General features: G+C 40.0%; 1 protein-coding gene across 1 annotated transcript in view; it reads left to right on the top strand.

Moving 5' to 3' along the window:
* CNNM1 (cyclin and CBS domain divalent metal cation transport mediator 1) overlaps window positions 1-25,120 on the top strand; it is an 84,544-nt gene that overhangs the window by 45,641 nt on the left and 13,783 nt on the right. Inside the window, exons 6-8 of the mRNA XM_069067080.1 lie at window positions 4,590-4,689; window positions 4,927-4,974; window positions 18,862-19,022. Of these exons, the coding sequence (XP_068923181.1) occupies window positions 4,590-4,689; window positions 4,927-4,974; window positions 18,862-19,022 (309 nt within the window). The remainder of the gene's footprint in view (window positions 1-4,589; window positions 4,690-4,926; window positions 4,975-18,861; window positions 19,023-25,120) is intronic.

Raw genomic sequence — 25,120 nt, forward strand, 5'->3', positions numbered from 1 at the left:
GATAGATAGATAGATAGATAGATAGATAGATAGATAGATAGATAGATGGATGGGTGGATGGGTGGATGGATGGATGGATGGATGGATGGATGGATGGATGGATGGATGGATGGATGGATGGATGGATGGATGGATAGGCAGTTATTGTTACCAATGGAGAAGTTATCAACAACAGCAAACAAGTTGGCCCAACCTCACCTGTCATCTCTGTGATCACTCCAGAGGTTGGTTGAATGAATGTCAAAGATCCAAAGCAATCTTGAAGAGGTGAGCCTGGAACTTCCCTATTCATCTATAGGCCCACCAATGGAGTATCCATCTCAGCAATGCAATCCCATGATGTGATTATTGTTTGTTTATGTGAGTTTCCTTTTGACTTGCTAACCTAAGAATATTGTTATTACAGCCTCTCCAGGTACTCACAAGAGCCAGATGTTTGGATACCAGTAACTAAGTAACCAGTTCACTTGAGAATTTGTTTGAACTAGACACGAAGAGAAGACATAAATTAGAAAAAGTCTCTTTAAAATTTATTTTTTTAAATGAATAGTTTATTTATTCCTAGCAGAAAATATGGTAGTAATAATTAATTCATATGAAAACCCAATAAAACAGATTATTTTTCAAGTAATGTTAAAACAACAATCTTAAGAACTTATTTCTTTTGAAATCATAGATCTATAAGCCAGTGTCATTCACTCCCTGACTTCTTGACCTGAACTCTCCTTGCCCAGTTCTCGACAAGATTCTAACAGTTCCTAGAATCTGCTGTTGCCCTAATACTCAAATATATTTCCAATGTAGTTAAATTTAGTCCTTATTTTTGGAAGGAGAAGATCTTGATCTGTAATTTTATTAGGATATGGAAATTCCTTCTGGGGCTGTAGACTGGTAACTCTCTATAACTTAGAGTCCTAAAGAGTTGTGAGGGGTATTGAGGTTAAGTGACTTGCCCATGATTAAACAACTAGGGTTTGTAAAAGGAAAGACTTGAACCCAGGTACTCCTAATTCTCAGATAAGACCTCTAGCTACTACTCCACACTACTTCTCTAGGTTGTATTAACCTAATTGTTAGTAATCATGATAATTATAATTTTACCAAGCAATGGGATGACAGTGGATTTGCCAAATGTAACCAAAAGTGAATTACCTCCAGTTGGAGCTCATGAAACAATTATGATCTGAGAGTGGAATTTAAAGGCCCTCCATGAGCACTGTTTATTACATGAACTCAATCCATATTGTGTTGACAAATAAGCATCCAAAAATGTCTGACTCATGCATATTTGCTTGTTTAAATAAAAGAGTTTTATGATGGCAATCAGGGACCCAAATCATTGCCACAAGAAATTACAGGAGGACTACCTTTAAGTACCCCAGACATAATGATCCATGTAGATTGTGCAAGAAAATGGTGGAGACTGTGCATATAACTGCAGGCTGCAAGACTTTAACACCCATGGAATACCTAGCAAGACATGACCTTGTGTGGCTTGAATTATACGACATCTGAAGCTTGCTATCTTTTATGGACAGATAGACAATAAGTCTATATAGTCACTGAAATATCCTGGAGAACTCAACCAATAAACTATATTGGAACCAGACCATGATCACAGACTGAACTGTTGCCCACAATCTCCTGGATATAGCATTGATGCATAAAAACTTAAAAACAGCATTTTAATAGATAACATCCCAAATATTCATACTCTCCAAGCTTTATGGAATAAAAAGTTTTCAAAATATCAAGACTTGGCTGAGAAGATAAAAATAAAACCCACGTGGGGATAGGATGAGGTCCATATCATCCCCAGTGTCCTCTCTGCTATTGGAATTGTGCCAAGGATGTTTTCAGTGAGCCTCCAGAGCCTGAGTTTACAGTCTGATAATTTTATCCAACTACAGAAAGCAAGTTTTTAATATGCCTACATGCAAAAGTCTGTGGAACATGGAACATAAAGGAATAATAGCAAAATGGAGATTTGTCCTACAGCAGTTTCTATCTAAATGCTTTTGTAAAAGGTGAAAAGAATAAGATTACATCAACAAGAATGAGAATTGTAGTGATACAGTATACCATCATTCCATTATGATTAATCTCCATCCCAGAACTATAATCTTCCTCTTATATCCCCTGTTAGCTACTGTCTCTATCAGTAGATTTGGTTAGAAAGTCTCTTTTCTTCTCTACTGAAAAGGTATATTCTAACCTGTTCCAATTCTTTAAAGGACCCTAAAGCATCATCTATACGTAATAAGAGCCTGGAGTCAGGAAGATCTGATTTTAAATCCTGTCTCAGACACTTAATAGCTATGTGACTGGACAAGTCACTAAATTTCTATTTGCCTTAACCTATTGGAGAAGAAAATGGAAAACCCTCCAGTATCTTTGTGGAGAAAGCTCCATGAACAATATGGTCTGCAAGGTCATGAAGAATTGGACATGACTGGATGACTGAAGAACATCAGTACATAAAATAAGAAGGGGAGAAAGGGAATGAGAATCTATAGGGTGTCTACTATGTGCCAAGTACTATGCTAAATGTCTTAAAAATATTAGCCATTTAATAAATAAGTGAGTTAATAAGAAATAATATCAGTTTTCAAATAATAAAATTAAATCCATCACAAACTGAGCCAGACTGAGACAAGACTCTAGAACTGTATTCAGTTCCTCTGTGCCAAAATAACATGTAGGCACAAATCTCTGGTGCTGCCTTAGTGGTGACCTGGCTTCAGGTAGCATGTAATATGCAGGATGTCCCAAAAGTCTTAGTGCAGTTTTAACCTAGGTTTAATAACCTAGAAGTATAATGCTGCAGACTTAAAAAAAAAAAACCTCAACATTTGAGAAGTTAATTATCCAAATTTTAATGATTATAATAATAATTAATTATTAAAAATTCAAAATAACCACAGTCTTGTGCTATACATCATTCTTGTCAGTTTTTTAGCTTCATAAAAGCTTTCATTAGGAGAAACAATGCAAAGAATGAGGTTTTGATGCACGCTAGAAAGTTTTGGTGTGACCCCACTAGAAAAAGTCTAATGAAGTTAGGTCAGGTTACTGAGGTGGCCAAGCAAGAGGTCCTTCTCTGCCAAACCACTGGCCTGAGGAAGTGTCATTCAGAAGCTGTCACATACAAAATGCATAATGACAAGTTACACTGTCTTGTGAAGATTAAAATTTAATCAATTGGGGAATGGCTGAACAAGCTGTGGTATATGAATGTAATGGAATGATGAGATAAGATAATGATAAGAAATGATGACCAGGAAGACTTCAGAAAAACCTGGACTTATATGAACTGATGCTGAGTGAAGTGAGCAGAACCAGGAGAACATTTTACACAGTAACAGCCACAGTATGGGATGACTGATTTTGATAGACTTAGCCCTTCTCAACAATGCAAGGATCTAAAACAATTCCAAAGAACTCATGATGAAAAATGCCATCCACATCCAGAGAAAGAGCTATGGAGTCGGAATGCAGAGTGAAGCAGACTATTTTCTTTTGTTTTGTTTTTCTTTCTCATGGTTTCTCCCATTCCTTATAAGTCTTCTGTGCAATATGACTAATGTGAAAATGTGTTTAATAGGAATGTATGTGTAGAGCCTATATCAGATTGCATATAGTCTTGGGAAGGTCAGCGGGAGGGAGGAGGGAGAGACGAGAAAATTTAAAACTTACGGAAGTGAATGTTGAAAACTAAAAATAAATAAATAAATTGCAAAAAAAAAAAAGAAAAATAAAATTTTAAATGCATCATTCAAAATTCTCCAACCTAAATAAGTATACAAGAAATTTAAATAAGTGAATTCTAAAAAGGCATTTTTGTAGGTTCATAGCATTTACATTTCTTTCTCTTTTTTTAGCATTTATATTTCTTAAGTTAACCAAAAATTAAAACCACACTAAGACTTTTGGGGTGCCATGTATAACTCACTGTGATTCACTGGGACAACATACTCAGACCTAGGCAATTTGGAATGCTGTACTGCTGCACATAACATTAAATCCTAGGCATAGTGGATAGCGTGGAATTGGAGTAAGGATGTCTTGAGTTTGAATTCTGCTTCAGACACTTACTAACTGTTTGATCTTAAACAAATCATTCATCCTCTCTGACCCTCAGTTGTTACATCTGTAAAATGGAGCTAACAGCACCTACTTCACAGGCTTGTTGTGATGACCATATAAGATAATATATATTAAGCACTTTGTAAACCTTAAAATGCTCTATAAATTCAGCTATGATTACTATCATCATCATCATGTATGATAATTACCTATACGATATGTCTTTTCCCCTTCTTAGACTATAAGCTCAATGAAGTCAGGAACTGTGATTTATCTCAATTTTGCGTGTCCCTTCAGCACCTAGAACAGTCTGTCAACTGCCTAGAACTTAGACTCTGCACATAGTAAGCATCTGGTTGATATCTGTCTATTTTAACTCACACCTATGCAAAAAGCATGAAATCTGCTTAATGTAAGTCAAGCCGGGTGTTTCTTCTGTGTCTAGTAACTTGTCTAGGCTACTACCAACAAGATAGAAGCAATGTCCTTTCTTCTTTCCCTAGGGTAAAGTAGAAGTGGAGGTTGGGAAAGAAGGTCTTCGCTTTGAAAATGGAGCCTTCACTTATTATGGTGTGCCGGCTATCATGACCACTGTGTGCTCAGGTACCTTAATTACCCCACCATAGTCTGTTCAGCATCAAAGCCAGTGATGACAGAGGGGTTTGATTTTTGAGTGTATCTCATCTCCTCCCCTGTCCCCCTGCCCCATCCCCAACCCTCTAGATGTTTTCTCGATTTTTGTGGCTTCAGGTGGGGCTAGGGTTAACAGAACAGTAGCATTCAACAGGAAGATGTGTTTTCTGAATTACCAGTGACTCCATTTCATGCTTCTTTCCTCAGATAATGACGTGCGGAAGGTTGGAAGTCTGGCTGGATCCTCTGTCTTTTGTATGTATCTCTTGATTCCTCTTCTCACACATGGCGATATGTGTCTGCCTCAGATGCATTGCACGTGGGCTTTGGACTGAGCAGTTCAGGCCCCAAGCTTGGAATGAACATAAGTTGTCTTGTCCTTTTGTCGTTGGGCAGCTCTTGCTTATTTTCTATGTGACTAAAATGCTTACTGCTTATCTACATACTGCTGAAATATTGAAGGGTGGAATTCTCATTATTTTCAAGTACCAAAGAGTCAGGTTATATGGATGCTTCTTAAAAAAAAAAGGCTAAAGTTTTGCTGTTTGTACTAGATAGGGAGATGGTATAGTGAAAAGAGTATTGGAGTCCAAAAACCTGGGTTTGAATCAGGGTCTCTGTGTGACCCTGGATGAGTCACTTAATTTCCCTTGGCTTCAGTTTCCTCATCTGTAAAATAAGGAGGTTTGACTAGATGATTTATAAAGTCTCTTCTACCTCTAAATCTGTGATCCCTCATAAATGAGGCTTTTACCTAAAGACAGTCACTGGACACCATTAATGTGTTCATTGGTTTTGGTACTTGGTAAGAACTAGTGAGGGTACTCTGAGGAAGTCACTGTTGAGTTGGTATAATAGGTCACTTTGCTTCTCAGTGAAATCTGCATAAGTAATGATAAGACATTGATTGGAAAGTGCACGTAATCTGCGCAGTGATGAAATGAGGCTGATTGTTGCTAAGCTGTAAATATGATGGCTGCTTGTCTTCTCTCTGTACCGTTGGCCTGCTTTCTTCCATTTAGTTCTTACAGTTGGACATAGGTGCATGGATGTGGCATATGTAATCCAGGAGGTATTTTTCTCTCATGTGCTCTTGGGTTCCCTGATCTACATTTTGCATTACTTTAGGTCATTGACTCTCATTGTGGTCATTTGTGTATCCAGGGAAGACATTTTCTTCCTTTCTTTTCCTTTGTTTTTTTTAACATTAAAAAAAAGAAAATAGAGGGGCGGCCAGGTAGCACAGCGAGTAAGAGCACTGGCTCCAGTGTCAGAACGACCTGGAGATCGAATCCCGGGCTCAGACACTTAGCACCCACCCAGAAACACCTGGCCGTGTAACCTTGAGCAAGTTACTTAACCCCCATTGCTTAGGGGCGGCCAGGTGGCTCAGCAAGTAAGAGCACCGGCTCCAGTGTTGGGATGACCTGGAGATCAAATCCCGGGCTTGGACACTCAGCACCACACCCAGAAATAACTGGCTGTGTAACCTTGAGCAAGTTACTTAACCCTGATTGCTTAAAAAAAAAAAAAAAAAGATAAAAAAAAATAGAGAATAGCACTTTGTTTTTATATTTTCATCAAAGGACCCCAAAGCACCTGATTCTCATATTTCCTGGTGTGTTCCTCTGTGTCTGTTTACATTGTGATGAATTACCACACTATTACATTACTATTAATAATTAGGGTAATGTAACCTACTCCATAGGGAGAAATTGAAAAAGTGATTTGTCTCAAATCATAGAGAAAACCAACAGACCAGCCAGAACTAGAGTCCCAATCCAGGGTTCTAACTAGCTCATACTTCATCAGGGAGATACAGAATATATGTCCCTTACTGTGTGTCAGGAAACTGAATTTTCACAGAATCGTTTGCTATGAAATTTTACTTCACAGTCATAACAGAAATGGAAAGGAAAGTGAATTTCCCATAGGAATATAATAGAGCTGATAACAGAGCAGTAGACTTAGCAGATATTTAAAATGAGGACAGGACACTTCAGTCTTGCTTAATTTGGTAGGTGAAGGTCATAAAACTTAAGTGTGGTTGGGGAAGTCTCCAGCTGAGGGAAATGAAATCTTAAGCAGGAACATAGTGAAAGCTATGATGCCATCTAGGTGAGGTCATGTTCTAGTGGGGGCTACACCATAAGTACTCCCAGTCCTCTGTGAGTGAAATGGTTGACATTGACTTGGTTTCATTAATGTTGCTATAATGGGTGGTAAGTGGTTCAGGGAGACCTGCAGAGTCAGGAAGAGAAAGAAGAACTTTGATCCCCTAAGGTGAGCTCCAGAGCTCATTTCCCCTTGAAGACCTACAGAATTTAGGGAAAAGTGACCTTTAGAAATCTAATTAGCTATAAGGAGGTCTTCCCAAAACTGTCATGCTCCCAAAATTCCAGAGTAGGTAGGAGCAAGTGAAGGCTAGTTCAAAATCACCTCTCTTCCCTTCAACCCAGACTACTTTCATTCTCTCAAAAACATGTGAGAAAAGACAGGATACTTCTAGCTTCCTCCTTTCCTCCATCTTCTTTTTTAAGTTTTGTCCCACTTTAAAAGCATTGTCCCATTCACTTAGTGATGTAGGAACATATTTGTGCCCGACCTGTGTGGTACCTTCTGAGCATGTTACATTGGTCTGATCAGCCACAGCTGGACACACTGTACATTGACCCTGATGTCGATATCATGTTGTCATTTTGATCGTCTTCAGCAACAATGATGAGTGAGGCAAGAGCATAATCTTCAACACTGTCTGACTGGGTGAAAGGTTCTGTCACTGTTGAAGTCACTGTTGTGTTACCATGACAGGTTACTTTTCTTCATCTCAGTGAAATCCCAGCAAGTAGCAGTGCACCATTGATTTGGGTAAATGCATAACCCACCAAAACAAAAACAAAACCTCTTTAAATAATCTTTTAGGGGAAAAAAAGCCTATAGGCCAGTGAAGATGGAGACTACTATTCTCTGTCTCTACCTAGTGAATAAAATGCTTACAAACCTGGTGATAACCTACTTAATGGTTGGTTGCTTAGAAGGAAGCATCCACTGAGAATCTGACCCAGCAAAGCCATCTCCCTTCACAAGCCAAGCTATGAACCAAATGGGAGAGGTTTTGGTTGGACCATAGTACAGACTGAACTGGGAGATGAGTCCTTGCTTTGCCTGGTTTCCTATATTATGACTCATGGCTAGACTGAAACCAAACCAGCCAATGAGAGTAAGGAGTGAATATGACAAAATGGCAGGAAAATTTGCCCCATGGCAAATCATACAAAATCAGGTTTGATAAGGAACCCCACTTTTCTTGATAGTTATAGGGCATGAGACTTTCTAAAAGACTCTTCTGCCTATGGGAAGCCAGCTTACAATGCAATGAGCTTAATAAAAATCACAGGTTCATGGGTTAGAGCTGGGAGGGATCTTGGAGTTGGCTTCCCCATCAGAAGCTACCTAGAATCTCAGATGTCGGTTACTCTGATGTTAACTGCATCCCTCCTATCCCCTGAAGCAGCCTTAATGTTGCTACAGGTGTGCAATGAGGGATTTCAGGATTAACTCACCTCTGGTTAGTTACTCTGGCAAGTAGAGGCTGTCAGTTTCAATGTGTGTTCACTTGTAGGTAATATCTGGTCTACTCCTGGAAAGATTTCAAATTAGGTTTCCCTTACCCACTTTAATTTTGTAGAAAAGAAGGGAGAAATGAAAAGGGGAGAGAAGAGTGGGGGGTGTGTGTGTTTAGGACAAAGAGCACTGCTTGTGCCAGTTGGGAAATAGATGCATGGAATTAAGGCTGCAACAGAATTGATCCCCCATCCCAAACTCTAGCCTTCATTATTCATTAAATAGCACTATTATCCATGGGGAGGGAGCTCCTAGTTCAGATACAAGGAGGGTACATTTACTTAATATATTTCCCACACAAGTTACTACTTGTAGAGGCATGGGTACCAGATGCAACTAGGACAACGTGATCAGGGCCCGCCTCCGATGGGTCAAAATTTAGAAGGGGGCACTGGGCACGTTTAGCCCTTCAAAAACTTAGAAACAATTGAGTTTGGCACCAGGTTACCAAGAATTGTTAGTTAAGATAAGAGCCTGAAAGAGAGTAGCTTCCTTCCCCGAAGACCAGGTGAACTGTGACCTAGCTTAAGGCTTCTCAGTAGCCTGGTTGAAGATGTCCCAGGGTCTCTTCTAGCTTAACTTAATTGAATTAAAGGTTCATTTGGTACTTTTGATTCTTCATATCAAATGAACTTTTGGTTCATTTGGTAATACTTGCCTGGGGTGTGTTTTGTCTAGCTTGCCTGAGTTACAGAAAGTGTTCATTTTATATCTTTAATGGAACCATTTTCAAAAACTGTTTTTTTTTTTCTTACAGCACTCTAAGAAATTGTATGAGCTTCCTCATTTAGGAGGGAAGACAAGTGCTTGTGTGGTAGCTAGAATTCAGTGTTGAGGTACAAAGGTCTGAGCTGCCCCAGAACTGGAGCCTCTGAGAGAATTCTACTCATAAATTTCCTCCATTAGGGCATTGTCTTTTTTACAGTTAATATTTCCACTTTGATCGCCAAGATTATTTACATCATTGAAGACTATTTGCTTATCCAGAAGTCAAAGGCTTCATTTAAAAATATGGCAATAGCAGACCTAGCTCTAACCACTGGACTCCCCTGGAAATGCCCTCGCCATTTCTGTTTGGGGGCAGATTGGTTCTAGCTGAGGGTGGTTATTGGTGGATCCAGAGACAGGCTTACTTAAGACAGAGTATTGTAATGTTGCGAAGTTCCAGGTACAGACTCTTACACTTTTTCCTCTTCCTTTGTTTTTCTTCTTGTGTTTATCTTTCCTTTCTCCTACCCACATTTCCCTGACCACTGCCTCTCTAGTGCCTGTCTCAGTGTCCCGTACCTTCGCCTTCAGCAGAGGGGAATCCTTGGCAGGCTCCCCAGGTAATCGTGCATGGCTGTCTCAGGGGACGCTGTGGAACTTAGGGGACTAGAAGGCGCTGGTTGCCCTGCCCTGCATGAGGAGCTGGTCTGTACCTCTATACCAGGATAGGAAGTGGGTCTGAATTGAGGACTCATGGCCACATCATAGAATGCTACATATTCACTCATGCAGAAGCATAATAATTTACATGTTCATTTCAGAATTTACCAGTATAATGATGGAATACATCTGTGAAATACACATACAAAGTCCTAGATAAGCTATTCTATGTAACATGGCATAATGGCTATGGAGCCAGGAGAACCCATGTCTAAAGACCTGCTTCTAATACCTACTAGCTATATAACTGTGGATGAATCATCCAGTCTCTCAGGCAACCCTCTGTATTCACAGGGCATCTCTTGCCTTAAGTTATGTTCAGAATGAAGCTCCTGACTGTCCCAGGTGAGTTGCTGATCCACAATGATGGAGAAAGTTTAGCAGTTCCCTGAACCAATAAAACCACAGGTTTAGACCAAAAAGAAAACAAGAAAAAACCTTGGAGCAACTTTCTAATTAATTCCATGTCTCCTATAAAATAATTAAACATTATGTATCTGTTGCTATTTTCCAAATGAGGTAGAACCTGAGACAAGTACACAGTTCAGTAAAACCTTGATTAACCAGAATCCAATTCATCAGAAGTCTTAATGGACTGGACTTTTTTTTTCGGGGGGGGGGGGGGTGGGGGAGGGGATGAAGAAGCAAATGACAAACAAAACAAACTTTCAGATTCCAGAGCATGCCTGGGGATTACTTAATATTCAGCCCAATCTTGAAATCCTCTGTATCTCTAGAGGTCCTGTGATTATAAATAATACCCAGAAGGATGCTCTGGATTCCCTGAAAGAATCTCAGATATTAGCGAAGGAGGTCACTGAATGCCATACTTTTTTAGATTAGAAGAGTGAACTCAGAGGTTTTAGAATTTTCATCAATAAGGATTGAAATCGAAAGGATTTGTCTGCTTAGCCCTCAGGTAACCAGAAAAGTTTATTAACTAAAACGTTCTCCAGGCATTCAGTTTGATCAACATTTTACTTGATAAGCTTCACAGTTAATCTGGGTCAGACTGGGCTCCAAATCACAGGGTCCTATTTGCAAAGATCTCTTCACTAATGCTTGGCTGATGCATCAGTCCAGTGAGTTCTCTTCTGAATTTTTCATCCTCATTCTTTATCCTTATCTTGGTTCTTAGATGTTTAGACATGGGAAGGAATGGGAGATATCCAGTTGGAGCAGCATGAGTTGTTTTCCCTCACTCTATGTGATAGAAGTAAGGAATGATGAGAGCAACAGAAGAAAAACTGGAAGAAATGTGAAAGTGTAATTCTTTCTTCCTACCAACCTTCCTTCCTATTGCCTCATTTTAGCCAACCCCCTCTTCTGGGCATCTAAAGTAGGTACCCCTACTTTAGATTATATGAGGAATATATAGATTATATATGTATATATATATATAATTATATAGATTATATGAGGAAGTCTCATTCCCATTTGGGCCCCCTCTTTGACTGACAGCAGTCTAGAAATGTCATCTTATATTTTCATTTGCTATTTCCCTTTGTAAGGTGGGAGTAAGAGGTATGCACGTGCACGTTTTTTAAAGTGTTATGTTTTTAAAGTATTTTTTAAGTGAACCCCCCCCCCAAAAAATGAGTCTCCTGATCACATAACGTAAAAGAATACAGCACTCTTAACCATCTTTTCCACTTCTTAGACCAGTGCTAAGTGCAGTTGAGTTGATGTCAGAAGTGGGTCCAGGGTCTGGAATGGAGAAGTTCATGGCCACATTTAAACTGTTGTTTAACATTATTATTATTATTAATGCTAAAATGTTGTTCATAGTGGTTATTTCTCTATAGGACCCTCAGTTTGAGTTGAGAGAATGGTGTTGAGTGGTATAAAAATTTATGAATATTTTTGAAAAGCCATTAAGATCAAATGTTCTCATGCCCCTGCTAGACTTACATGGGCTCCACAACCTTCTGCATTGTCATTGCCCCTCCTAGCCATTTACTCTTTCTTTTCCTGTCCTGCAGAGTATCTATCTGTGACAGATGTGAGTCCTTCACTGATAGAGCCTTATGGAAACAAAAGAAAAACAGAACTTTCAGGAGACGCAGACAACTGTATTTTAAGTTTCTTTTTGGATACCTGGGTTCAAGCCTTGCCTCTGGTCACTGATAGCCATGTGACTGTGGGCAAATTAACAGATTTCAGCACTAGATCTTTTCTCCCAAGACTAGATTCCGTACTTTGAAATCCTCAGACAAAGTATTATTAATTAGTATATTCTCTGAGTACTCAAGCAGTCTAAAACAAATGGCTTTTTTTCTTTTGTGAAATATGATCAGTTCTGCTAGAGTGAACATTGGCGTGTGAGCAATTGATTTAGGATCATAACTGGGATCAATTTGCAGAATTTAGATTATGATCAGAAGTTGCTGTACCAGAATGTTTTTTTTTAAGCAATCGGGGTTAAGTAACTTGCTCAAGGTTATGCAGCCAGTTATTTCTGGGTGTGGTGCTAAGTATCTGAGCCCTGATTTGATCTCCAGGTCATCCCAACACTGGAGCTGGTGCTCTTTACTTGCTGAGCCACCTGGCTGCCCCTACCTAAATGTTTTGACAGATTCTTTTTGACGTTCTGTGTATTTGTGCCACCAAATAATGGGTCCCAAAATTCTAACTTTTGCTATTTCAGGGTCATGTAACTATATGCAATTCCAATGAATTTGGCATAGCTAAATGACGATAAGCCAAACTCAATTCTCTCTCTCTCTCTGTCTCTCTCTCTCTCTCTGTCTCTGTCTCTCTCTGTCTCTCTCTCTCTGTCTCTGTCTCTCTCTCTCTGTCTCTCTCTCTCTCTCTCTCTCTCTGTCTCTCTCTCTCTCTCTCTCTCTCCCTCTTTCTCCTCCTCTTTCTCTTTTTCCCCCTCCCTCTCTTCTCTCTCTCTCCACTTCTTTCTCCCTCTCTCTATCTTTTTCTATATCTTTCTGACAGTCTCTATCTCTATCTCAGTTAGAAGGAAACTCAGAGATCATCTAGTCCAACCCAAGAATCCCCAATACAATTATTGTCAGCAGTTGTGATCACTAACATGGGCCTCACTGCTGAGGATCCAACAGGTATATAACAAATGAGCATCATGCCAGACTTCTGCTTCACATCCCTATCTGTGCACACTAAGGGAAAGTACCACCTCTGTACCACCCAAGTTTGAGGACTCACTGATTCTATACCCAGGACACAGTTGGGAGGAACCATCATTTCTTCATTTTGACTCATCCCATGTCACTTGTAGATACAGATGCTGCAACTCAAGCAAGGGTCCTAATTGCTGTGGGGTCTTCGAGTTCCTACCTGTTACCAGGGGGGTAGGGGGTAGGGGTGGTAAGGCTTCTGAAGCATTGGAGAATCCTCATCCATGCCCACACATCAGTTGTGCCTGTCATGATTTTTAATCCTCCCTCCCCCACCACCCCAGTCAGAGCCCGCTTGGGTAGCATTCTCTTTCCTAATTTGTATGGTTCCCCTCCAGCATTAAGGCGTCAGATAGCTGGTGATGTTTACCAGCTTAGCCATAGCTGTTCATAACAGGTAGGATTCCCACACTTGGACATCCTTTGACTAAAGCCTTTGGTCAGGGTTCTTTTCCATCCTCCTTGGAATGTACTAGGCTTTCCCTCCACACTGTATTTCCTGAGTCTGTGCCTCTGTGTTCTTAGAAAATACCAAAGGAGGGTGGCTAGGTGGCACAGTGAATAGAGCACCAGCCCTGGAGTCAGGAGGACTTGAGTTCAAATCCAGCTTCAGACACTTAACACTAAATAGCTGTGTGACTTTGGGCAAGCCACTTAATCCCAATTGCTCTCCAAAAAGCCAAAAAAAAAAATACCAAAGGGAACTAGACAAGGTAAACTTGTTTGCCATGCTCATGATATTGGTCTGTTCCTAATTTCTTCTTTTTATTAAAAGCATTTCTATGTCCCTTATTTAAAAGTACCTAAGTATAGGCACATACTTACTTGGAAAGCAAAGTCATCAGTGTCCTATCTAGTGAGGAATGTCAGATTGGAGGAACAAAACAAGCTTTTACATAGAATTCAGACTAGCTGGGGTTCAGACTCATCAGAAGGAGCATTTCTCTTTTTTTTCTTGTTGTTGTTTTTTGCTTTTGGAGGGGGGGGGGCAATTGGGGTTAAGTGACTTGCCCAAGGTCACATGGCTAGTTTTTGTTAAGTGTCTGAGGCCACATTTGAACTCAGGTCCTCCTGACTCCAGGGCCCGTGCTCTACTCACTGAGCCACCTAGCTGCCCCAAGCATTTTTTTTCCCTTAAAAATAATTTCCCCACAAAAGAAAAATTGATATCAATTATTCCTTTAAAAAAAAAAAAGAGAACTGGCCTTCTGGTCTCCAAGATCTTATCAGTCCATGCTCTGCTTCATGCTTACAAAGTCTGAGGAACTCAGAAACCACTGATACTTCACCATATTTTGTATTATGGATCTTTTTGGAAGTCTGCCTAAACCTATGGACCCTTTCTCAGAATCATATTTTTAAATGCGTAAAATAAAATCCATAGAATTTCAAAGGAAACTAATCATACAGAAATGTAGTTTTCAACATATTTTTTTAATAAGTTAATGGACCCCAGGTTAATAATTTCTGGTACAATCCAACCCAAACTTGACCAGAGGTTCCCTCTATGATACTGCTGACAAGTTAACAATCTGTTAAATTTTGTTGTGTACCTGGAGGTGTGTGCTGCTGCTGCCCGTCCACCACCTATGACTTGGGTTATAATATCACTCTGATCTCTGATTTCACAGTGTGCCAATCCTAGCTCCCAGAGTCACAGGACAGAAAACCTTTTAGGGGGAGGTGGTAGGAGATGGTAGAGAATGGAGTGACCACCTCTCCCTGTTTACAGGGAGTAAAGAGCTGGGACCAGTAGCAGCCACAGAAAGAAGTGGAAGAAATTCTTTTAGAGCCTGAAGGGATATGGGAAATGAGCCAGTTCAACCTCCTCCCTTCCCAGAAGAAGGAAATACTATTATCTCCCTTATTGTGAACCAAGAGATAAAAGAGCAGCACCTAGCACAATGGCCTTCCTAACCTATGGTTGGGTGAGACACGTATTAACACAGAGGTTATCAGAAAGATCTAGAGCTTTCCTAGGGCTCTGCCCCTAACACACCCTCCTTCCCCATTGGCAGTGCACATATCATTTGGGGTCAGGACCCTTAAGCTGAGCCTGGGGTTTTAGATCTAGATACCACACTAACAGATAAGCTTCTCCCCGAGGGAGGGAGGGACGGACTGGCCTACTTTCCACAGTTACACAAGACTGAGTTAGGTGGGCCCCTGCCGAACCAGTCAGGACTGAGGAGCGGTGCCTGCCCAAAAAAACGGCACCATAACAGAAAATGAAGTAAATGTTTTTCTGCTGGATGTGTCTGCCATTAACACAAACTGCTATTTTGGTGGCACCCTTGAGAATGCCCTCCAATATCCCTGTCCCGACTTATTAACCTCTCTTATTAGAGAATCAGCATGGGACAGTGAGAAAAAGGTACTTCCTACCTGAGTGATCTATTGAGATCTGAATCTAAATCTGATTAAATCTAAATCTAAATCTAAATTAGTTCTTATGCACCAATGAGCTGCTGTCCCTTCAGTCCTTATCACTAAGTTAGGCAGGTAAAAAGAATGAGCTGTACCTGGCCCTTCTGGGTATATGGTTGTTAAGAGTTGTTGTGGCTAAACAATTAATTACATTCTTCCAGTCTGCTGATGGGCCTCTCTCTCATCTATTAAGCAGCTACTTGGAGTCAGGAAAATGAGTTTGAATCCTGCCTCAAATTTTTACTAACTGTGTAACCTTGAGCAAGACACAACCTCTCTCAGATTCCATTTCCTTATCTATAAATGGGGATAATAATAGACCTACCTCACAGGGTAGTTGTGAAATCAAATAACAACACACACATACATATATATATATATATATATATATAATATATACATATGTTTACACGTGTGTGTATTCTAGCTATTATTAATAATAAGTACTTATTATGTTCCAGGAACTGTGTTAGAAACTAGTGATACAAGGAAAAAATTGTTTTAGTAGTATAAGGTATTCCCAGATGAGGAACTCCTTCTACTAAAGGAAATTAGCACCTTCTCTGAAACTTAGAGGAAGCTTAGGCCAGTGAGAGGTTGTACCTTGCATGGTCAGTAAATGTCAGGGGCAGAATTAGAACCCAAGTTTCTCTGGCTTCAAGGCCAGCCCTCTCTTCACTAAACCCTGCTGCCTCTGCTCATTTAGAGGTATGTGCAAAACAGCTGCCAGGTAGTCTTGGAGGAAAAATCCCTAACAACTAACAGAAAAGCTTTCAGATGTTAGGTGGTGTTTGAGCTGAGTCTTTCGTGAAGGCAAAGGAGGATTACAAGAAGTGGAAGATGGGGAGGGAAAATTAAGCCTTAGAAGAAATATCTAGATCACCTTCATCCAGTGAGAGAGAAAAACCTGTTAAGGTCTGCAAAATATCTACAGTACTGACCTTCATCCAAGTTCTTAGACCAGTGACTGTGCAGCTGGGTGGCATAGGGCATAGAGGGCCAGGCCTGGAGTCAGGAAGACTCATCTTCCTGAGTTCCAATCTGACCTCAGACACTTATTAGCTGGGTGACCCTGGGCAAGTCACTTAACCCTGTTTGCCTCAGTTTCCTCATCTGTAAAATGAGTTGGGGAAGGAAATGGGGAACTGCTCTAGTATCTTTGCCAAGAAAACCCCAAATAGGGTCACAAAGAGTTGGACATGAGTGAACAACAGCAAAGGCCAGTGATTGAGGTTTCTTGATTGCCAGGGGCAGTCCTCTTTGAAAGATTCTAAATCACATCTCAGGGAAATCCTAGGTCTTTACCCTTGAGCCATTCAGGCCCTGAAGCCCTCTTGGGAACAAGGACCCAATTTTCCTCCAAGATATTCACTCTCAATCCTCATGGCTATTAGAAGAATGTGACCCACTTACTTCCACTTGGGTCCAACCTTTAAAGCTGATGCCTTTAAATGATGTGTCTCAGTTAGTGAACATAAGAGTGTGGTTAAGAAAGGGATTCCTACTGCACTTTACTATTACTTCTGGTGCATGTTTTGCCAAATGGATTCAAGTCCTTTTCATCAGGGGGCTAACCTCCTGTACTCAATACAGGTGCTCAATACAATACACATTTTAATTGGATGATGACCACCCTCACATATAGTTTGGTGAGTTGAGATACAGGAATTCAATTTCCCAAGATTACTCTATAGAATTAGGACTAGAATTCACAAGCTTCTGATTGCTGCACTCCTCAGTTCACATTATAAATGCCCCTCATTGTAAGTGCTCTCCTCCTCGACAGTTATTTGGGGAGGGCTCAAGGATAGACTTCAGATGGAAATGGGGAAAGGCTTACCTTTATCTTCTGTGGGTTGCTTTATACTTCAGCACTTTCATGGGGTCCCCATAACCTCATGAAACATTCAGGCAGATTGTAAGCCCTCTCACGCCACAGTAGACAGTCCTCCTAAGTAGCTATATATTAAAAACTAGGTTAATTGTGGCCAACTTTCTGGTGACGAGATTCTCTGAAGTCACATAGTCTGGGTCTCAGGCAGCAGACCGTTCAGCAGGTACGTAGAACTTGTGCCCTGCTAGCCTAGCCTTGGAGATATCAGGGTCACCTCCATGTTATCTTGAGACATCAGGGTAGTATTTGTAAAAGTTCATAGTTGAGGAAATCTGAAGGCCACTTGCAGAAGTTGGACCGAGAGGTAGCACAGTGATGGAGCACACGTATGGTGCTGTCTGCTTCTGTCTGCCTCAGGTTCTTCTGTGAAATGGGAATACTAGCGCCTACCTATCTTACAGGACAGTAAGAGCAAATGAGATACTTTGTGAACCTTAAAACTAGCTATTATAATTATTGTGGATGACTTTGTGATGGCATATACAATGGACACTTAGATCAAGGAAGCGAGTTTTGAAACCAACCGACTATATTTTCTTTTTCTCCATTTTTTGTTTGGTTTTGGTTTTTTGGAAGCAATCAGGGCTGAGTGTCTGAGGCAAGATTGGAACACAGGTCACCCAGATTCCAAGTCATGTGCTCTATTCTCTGGGCCACCTAGCTGACCCTTTTTCTCGGAGTTCCCCAGCAAGAGAGGTAGTATGGCTAGTGGGAAGAGAGTTGGCCTTAGAGCCAAAACTTGAATTCAAGTACTGCCTCTGATAACGTATTGACTGCATGACCTGGGCTCTCTAGGTACCTCTCTGTCTTAGAAGTTGTACAGATGATGTTGACTTGCATTGGTCCATGAGGTTTCTATACCAAGAAGTTCCATATATGAGATCGCAGATCTGGTCATTATGCCCCACCCCCAACAAATTTTTTTTGCACAGGAAACTTATGGAGATCTTCTGGAAAGTTAGGGGCCAGTGAAATCAGGGGATTAGAACAGGAGGCCTGTGGGTAACCATAACCAAATGATCAGCCATTGGAAAGTCGCCAAGTCTGTATGCTGGGAATGATGGGTCTGTGAGAGAATAAATGTCACACCTGGTGCAAAATTCCTTCTAGTTAATAAATAAATCACTTGGTCCTATAAGGCAATTAGTGTTCCCAGCACTGTCTTTTCATCTTCTTATTCTGGTCCTTCTTTGCAGCTACATGAAACCAACAAGGGGTGATTATAGTCCTGTGGATAACCTCGGCATCCTTCCTGACAAAGTGTCCCGACTTCTTCTATGTAGAAGTAGTAAAGGGAAGGGATGAAAGAAGGGAATGTTTACCTGTTCAGTTGTTTGTGTCAGGGGATTCCTCTCTAAGGCTATTGACTATTTGTATAAATAACCTGACACTTCCCCCAAGAGTGTGCTCAGGTTAAGAGCAAAATAAAAGGGGCATATTAGCACTACCCAGTGTGACCATTTCTTAAAAGTCCAGAGGTACTCAGTAAACGCCTCTCTTTGTCTCTTTTCCATTTTCCAACCCTTTCCCTCCACCCTACCCCACCTCCATCTTTTCTCCCCCTTCCTCGTTCACCCTCTCCTCTTCCTCTTCCTCCTTCTCCTCTTTTGTCAACCTCTGCAGTAAACCGATCCCCTTCTCGCTGCAGTGGGTTGAACCGCTCTGAGTCTCCAAACCGAGAGCGCAGTGACTATGGGGGCAGCACCACCCAGCTATACAGCAGCAACAACCTCTACACGCCTGACTACTCAGTCCACATCCTCAGTGATGTGCAGTTTGTGAAGGTAACCCTCCAGGAGGGCTTTCCATTCCTGTTGCCTGGCACCCCTCTAGTTCGCACAGATCCCACAAGGCTAGGCAGCTGCCCAGAGCCAAAGAGAAGACAATCAAGCATTGAAGGATCATCCCCTAGGCTATATTACCCTATAATTAACAAGAAGTGTCGGAAAAACAATCAACATTCCAGCAATGAGCTCGGAGGTAGCCATTTTCTAATATTCATAAAGACATTTTTTCATTAACCTTCATTATTCCTCATGTTATACCCAGCAGCACTCTCGTAAGGTAGGTCTCTTTGTTTCTTTCTTTCACATAGAGAAACTAAGATGAAGAACAAGATACAACAGTTTTCCCTGGGGCACAACAGAATTCCAAACTTTTGGTTCCATAGTCAACATGGTTCAGTTTTGCTTGTGTGAGTTCCTTAGATATATAAATTTAAAGAGAGACCATGTTGCCTAGGGGATAGAAAGACATCTTTAGCATCAGGAAAATCTGTGTTTGATTTATGTTTCTAATATATACAACCTGCATGACCCATGGCAAGTCATTAATTTCCTTGGAGCATAGATAACTCTCTAAGACTGTAACTTGCAGAGTAGGTGTTGACATGCATTAACAAGGGGAGGTTCCTCACTGGAAAACCAATTTAATATGCCAGTTAAATATATTTAATATGTATACCAATATCAATTAAATATATATATGCATATATATTTAATACCTATACCAATTAATTAACAAGTATGGGCAAAATAAACATAACAATATCAATAATAATGAAAGCAGGTGCTTTTGGAAGAGAAGGTATTATGATTTCAGAATGGTTTAAGATTTATAATTTCAGGGTGTCTAGGTGGTGCAGTGAATAGAGCACTGGCCCTGGAGTCAGGAGTACCTGAGTTCAGATCTGGCCTCAGACACTTAACACAAAAACTAGCCATGTGACCTTGGGTAAGTCACTTAATCCCAATTGCCCTCCAAAAAAAAGCAAAAAAAAAAAAAAGGTTTATAATTTAAAGCATAAGTTGACCATATTTGCCCCAAATCCTTTTTATTCTCCTATATAACTCCATGTCAGCAAGATTTGATGGGGAAAAATTCTTCAAATGTCACATAAAACAGATTACCACCACAGCTGTATGTTAAATGAGAGAAAAACAAGGCTTATCATGCCCTTTATTTAAGTTGGTGTTGACACAAAAACTTCTCAGTAAATATCCTTTTTTTCCTCCTAGTCCCTTCTCTTTCTTCCCCCAACACTCCTCCCCCATTCCACATCCCCCCTCTTCCTTGCAGTTATTTCTGCAAGTTGCTGATCTGGGCATAGTGTAGGGGGAAAAGCACTGGACTTAAGAGTTTGAAGATCTGGGTTTGAATCTTGGATTCACAATCAATCAGGCAATCAATCAATATTTATTAAACACACACTACGTGCCAAATATAATGCTAAGCCCTGGGAATATGGAGAAAGGCAAAAATAGTCCCTGCCCTCAAGGATCTTACAGTTGAGTTTGGGAGAGTGTGTAAATAATTAGGTATATAAAAGTCATGTGTAGAGCAGGTAGAAAATAACCTTAGAAGGGAAGGCTCTAGCAGCCTTATTAGTCATCCATCCTAGGGCAAACCACTTAACCTTTCTTGGCCATTACTTTCTCATCAGTATACTGGCAGTAGGATGATTTATGCTAGCTGGTTGCCAGGGTTGTTGTGAGAATCAAGTAAGCTAATGATGGCAAAGCCCTTTGCAACTGTAAAGTGCTTTATAAATACAAGTTATTATGGCTAGCAGCAGCAGCAACAGTACCATCATTGTCACTGTACCTGGCTGACCTTTTGAACCAGCCTGACTTAGAGCAACAAATTGTCTCAAGGGTGCTCACTCACATAGTAACCCTCACCACATGTTTACCATACTAGGGTTTCAAAGAAGGCATTTTGGAATCACAGACAGAAGAAGAAAAATTCCTTGCACTGTTGCAGCAAAGGCACGATGTCTGGTGTTTTACAAAGGAGAGTGATCATTTCAACATGTCTCTGAGCATAACAGCTAGAGCTGTGGGAAACGCCACATTAAAACCACATTGTATGGGGGAAGGTTAGAAGATGAGTGTGTATGAAAAGAAACAAGGTACATGTAGCAGAACAGAGGAACGTCGATTTAGAACTGGTCATCCAGTCCAAGCCCCTCATTTTACTGATTAGGAAACTGAGACCCAAAGGGGTAAAGTGACTTGTCTGCAATCACACAACTAGCAGGGAGGAGAGCTGGAATTTGAACTCAGGTCCTCAGACTCCCAAATCAGTGCTATTTCCACTACACCATTTCCTCACCCATTGGGATCCTCAAAAAGTGGGTATGGGAACTAGCATATAGACATGGTAGTACCTACAAATTAAAGATATAGTTGAATTACAGAATGAATCTGCTTTTTCACAAGATAATTCTCTATGACTATCCTCTTCACTCTGGAACCATTTCACTGTTAATACAAACCGGTACTAGAGTTGAATAAGAGAAATGAATGACAATAAGATCTGAGCTGCCGATTCTTTTTTCTTATTAGCAGTGATAGGGAAAGTGTTGACAGCAAGGGAAATTGGGAGTAAAGGCAAGAAGTCTTTGAATTATTTGAGGGCTTTGTTAATTTCCCCCTCCACCATTGTTGGTGATCGGGATAATCATGGTAGAATTTGGCTGATGCTTAGATTAGAGCATCCTATGTTTATGGAGACATTTTTGATAGGGGTGGACTTGGTACTGCAAGCCAAGAGACTTCTTGCGCAACATGAAGTTTTTGTAGGCCTCCATGTATTTGGGGAATAGGAATTCAGTGGTTCCTCAAAGAGCATAAAGCACTATGGCTTGTTCCATAAGATCTATCATGGGAAGACACTATGGATCCTTAGGGGAAAAAAACTGCTAACCAGAGAACCTAAAAATAATTGTTAACTAGGTTTTTACATTTTTAAGTTTATTAGTTAACTAATAATTGTTAACACCTAATTGTTAACTAGGTGTCTTTATTAGTGAATTTTTGAAAGGCCTACAGATATTACCTCATGTCATCACCTGTAGCATGTAAGGAAGGGTGGGAAAGAAGGTAGGGTTAGCCTAAGCTTCATTTTGCAAATAATGAATGAAATTGAAGCACAAAAAGCCTAGGTATGAAAAGATCAAAATTAATATTGCCTTGAGTTTCTACTTGTATTAATTCTGCAATATGTTGTTTGTCCTTGACAATCCTTGTGAGTTAAGGGGAGATTTTATCTCTTACGAGGAGACAGCAAGTAGTTTTGATTCCCTAGCAAAGATTACAAGATGCAGATAGGTCCCATAAAAACTGAACATTTCTTAATTGTCAGAGAGGGATTTCATTAGCTTCGCCTGAATGTTCTCAGTATGGCCAATGGTAATGTTCCACAACTACCTTTCTTGTGTGTCAATAAAGAGGGTTCCCTCCTTCTCATTGGGGTTGCTGGCTTTATTGAGACAAACAGTCTGACTTGTTTTGTTAACAATTATATGTGCCACTGTTAATAAACTGATTTTGCTAAGAGTATGTACCTCAGTTTACCTTTATTAAATTTACTTAAGACAAGTGAAGTATTGGAAGAGCTCTGGTAGAATCCATGTTTATTGAGTTATAGGCCAACCATGAAGGGCAGTGTCCCCTTTTCAAATCTTGAGGCCACTCTTCCACTACAAATATATATCTGAATAGCTAAAATGTTTTCTTCCACTGAGGAATCTAAGACAAAGTATCATGTGTGGAGGAATGCGAGAAAAGCAGAGACCAGTTAAATCTGCATTCAAAAACCTTGTCCAAATGTTTTATTTGAAATGCTCTATTTTATTATAAGATTTATAATATTGCTTTGCAAAGGAGGCAGTTTGTGAGCTCATGCCATGGCTAAAAATAGAACATTTGGGTAGATTCAAGTTCTATCTGAATACCACAGGAAGTAATCATTAGATAAAAGGATGTTTTAGTCAAGTTGTTTATTAGGCACTTGCTGTTTGCTGGAGACTGTGTTTTTTATTCTTCCTTAAGAATGAAACAGAGCATTGCTTCCATCTCTAGCTGGTTCCTTTATTTCTCTTTCTTTTGCCCCATTGAAGGGAGGAAGGGGGACTCTGAAGGAACCTGTGAATAATAACAGCAGAAGAGAATGAAAGAGGATGGTATAATTCCATAAGAATTCCCTAAGCTGGAGTGTCCATAGTGACTTTCTGAGAGATCTAGCTGCCAGGACTCGACATCCAATTGGCCAGAAGTTCCCCGGTTGCCCCTGAAGGGGCAAGATAGGATTCTACAGGAGTTCAAAAGGAACACTTAATCCTTGTCTGAGATAAAACATAGCATTAGATTAAACTGTGATTACTTTTAATTGAGAATTAGTGAGTACTTTATGAAAGAGCACTCAGATATTTATATAACTTTAAAAGATGGCTCTATACTTTTCAGGGGGTGGTAAACTATAATGCAAATACCAAATCTGACTCCCAGCCTCTTTTTGTATGGCCTCTGAGCTCAGAATGGTTTTTACATTTTTAAATAAAGTTTTATTGTATTTATATACAGTATATGTATATGTATATGTATACATATATATATACACGTATGTAGTTTGCCAACCCCTGCTTTATATCTTTAATTGCCTTATTGGTTACTGTTGTTTAGGACTTTTGATAAAGAGAGATATTATTTATTAAAAAAAAGAGAGATAAAGGGTATGTTTGCCTAGCCAAAAAAGAAAACAAAAAAAAAACTTTGCGTTTAAACCACAGGACCTTGAACTTACCATTTTATCACCACCTAGTATAAGAGGAATAATATTATAGGGTCTATTTATTTACTATTTATTATTTATGATGTAGTGTCAATTTGATCATATATTAATATATAATATATTTATTATATTATAAGACTGACTAAACACCTTGAAAGCTGCAACCTTAAAGTTAAATACTAACAATCTAAGAAAGGTATTCAAGCTTAACAAGATTTTTTTCCCCAAAAATTTAAGATTAGTCTCTGGTCTTTTTAGCTATCAAACGAAACTTCCTGAAAATGCCTCTTTGTTGTCCATTAGTTGCAAAATAACAGCAGCCCTGTAGCCCCTGACAAAATTGTAAGGGATTGCTTAGTTAGTATTTGCTTCTGTGGAAAGAGAAAAGGAAGCAGGCACTGTTTCTGTTTGTTGGAAATAAGTTTGGTTGGGAAAGTCTGGTTGGGTAACTCTGGAAAAAATACAAAACAAAACACTTTGCAACAGTAATCTCCAAGGTCCCCTTACCCCACCTTCTTGTATAACCAGTCACATCTATTGGTCAGTCCCAGCCTTGAACACATCAACTAGGTCTTTTATGCAAGTCCATTATGACCTCTTGTCCTCTTCCCTCCCCTTCTCTCCCTCTCTCCTTTCTCCTCCCTTCCCCTTTCCTTTCCTTCCTTCTCCTCCCCTCTCTTCCAGTTCTCCTTTCCTTTTCCCTCATCTCTTCCCTTTCTTCTTCTTTCTTGTCTTCTCTTTTTCTTCATTTCCTTCACCACATATTTACCTTTCAAAACCCCAGGTCCATCAGCATTCCCATTACCACTGGCCCCCATGTCCATGGTATTATGAAAAGGGACACCCTTCCTCCCTCTAAAAACTCTACCCTAGGAGCAGCCAGGTAGCACAGCGAGTAAGAGCACCGGCCCCAGAGTCGGGATGACCTGGGATAGAATCTGGGCTCAGATACTTAGCACCACACCCAGAAATAACTGGCCGTGTAACCTTGAGCAAGTTACTTAACCCCAATTGCTTTAAAAATAAATTAATAAATAAAAATTTAAAAAAATAAAAACTCTACCCTAATCCTAGGCCTCACAGGAAGAGTATTTCAGATTTAATTGCTGAACTTCGGTTTGACCATTATAAAGTAGAAAGAGAAAAAAAAAATACATGAGCTGTATAAATAGCAGGGCCCAGAACTAGCTGTTTTCTCCCTGGTTGTTTGTAAACCTAGTAATTACAAGTTTGTCATTCTTTTGAAAGAAGACTACAATTGAACCATACTTAATTTGGTGATGTAGAGGTCAGGAAATGTACTTTAAAT

Source organism: Petaurus breviceps, unplaced genomic scaffold (genome assembly GCF_028583685.1).
Source record: "Petaurus breviceps papuanus isolate PSGF00001 unplaced genomic scaffold, PetGlider_PUasm1.0 90740, whole genome shotgun sequence".
Lineage (NCBI taxonomy): Eukaryota > Metazoa > Chordata > Mammalia > Diprotodontia > Petauridae > Petaurus > Petaurus breviceps.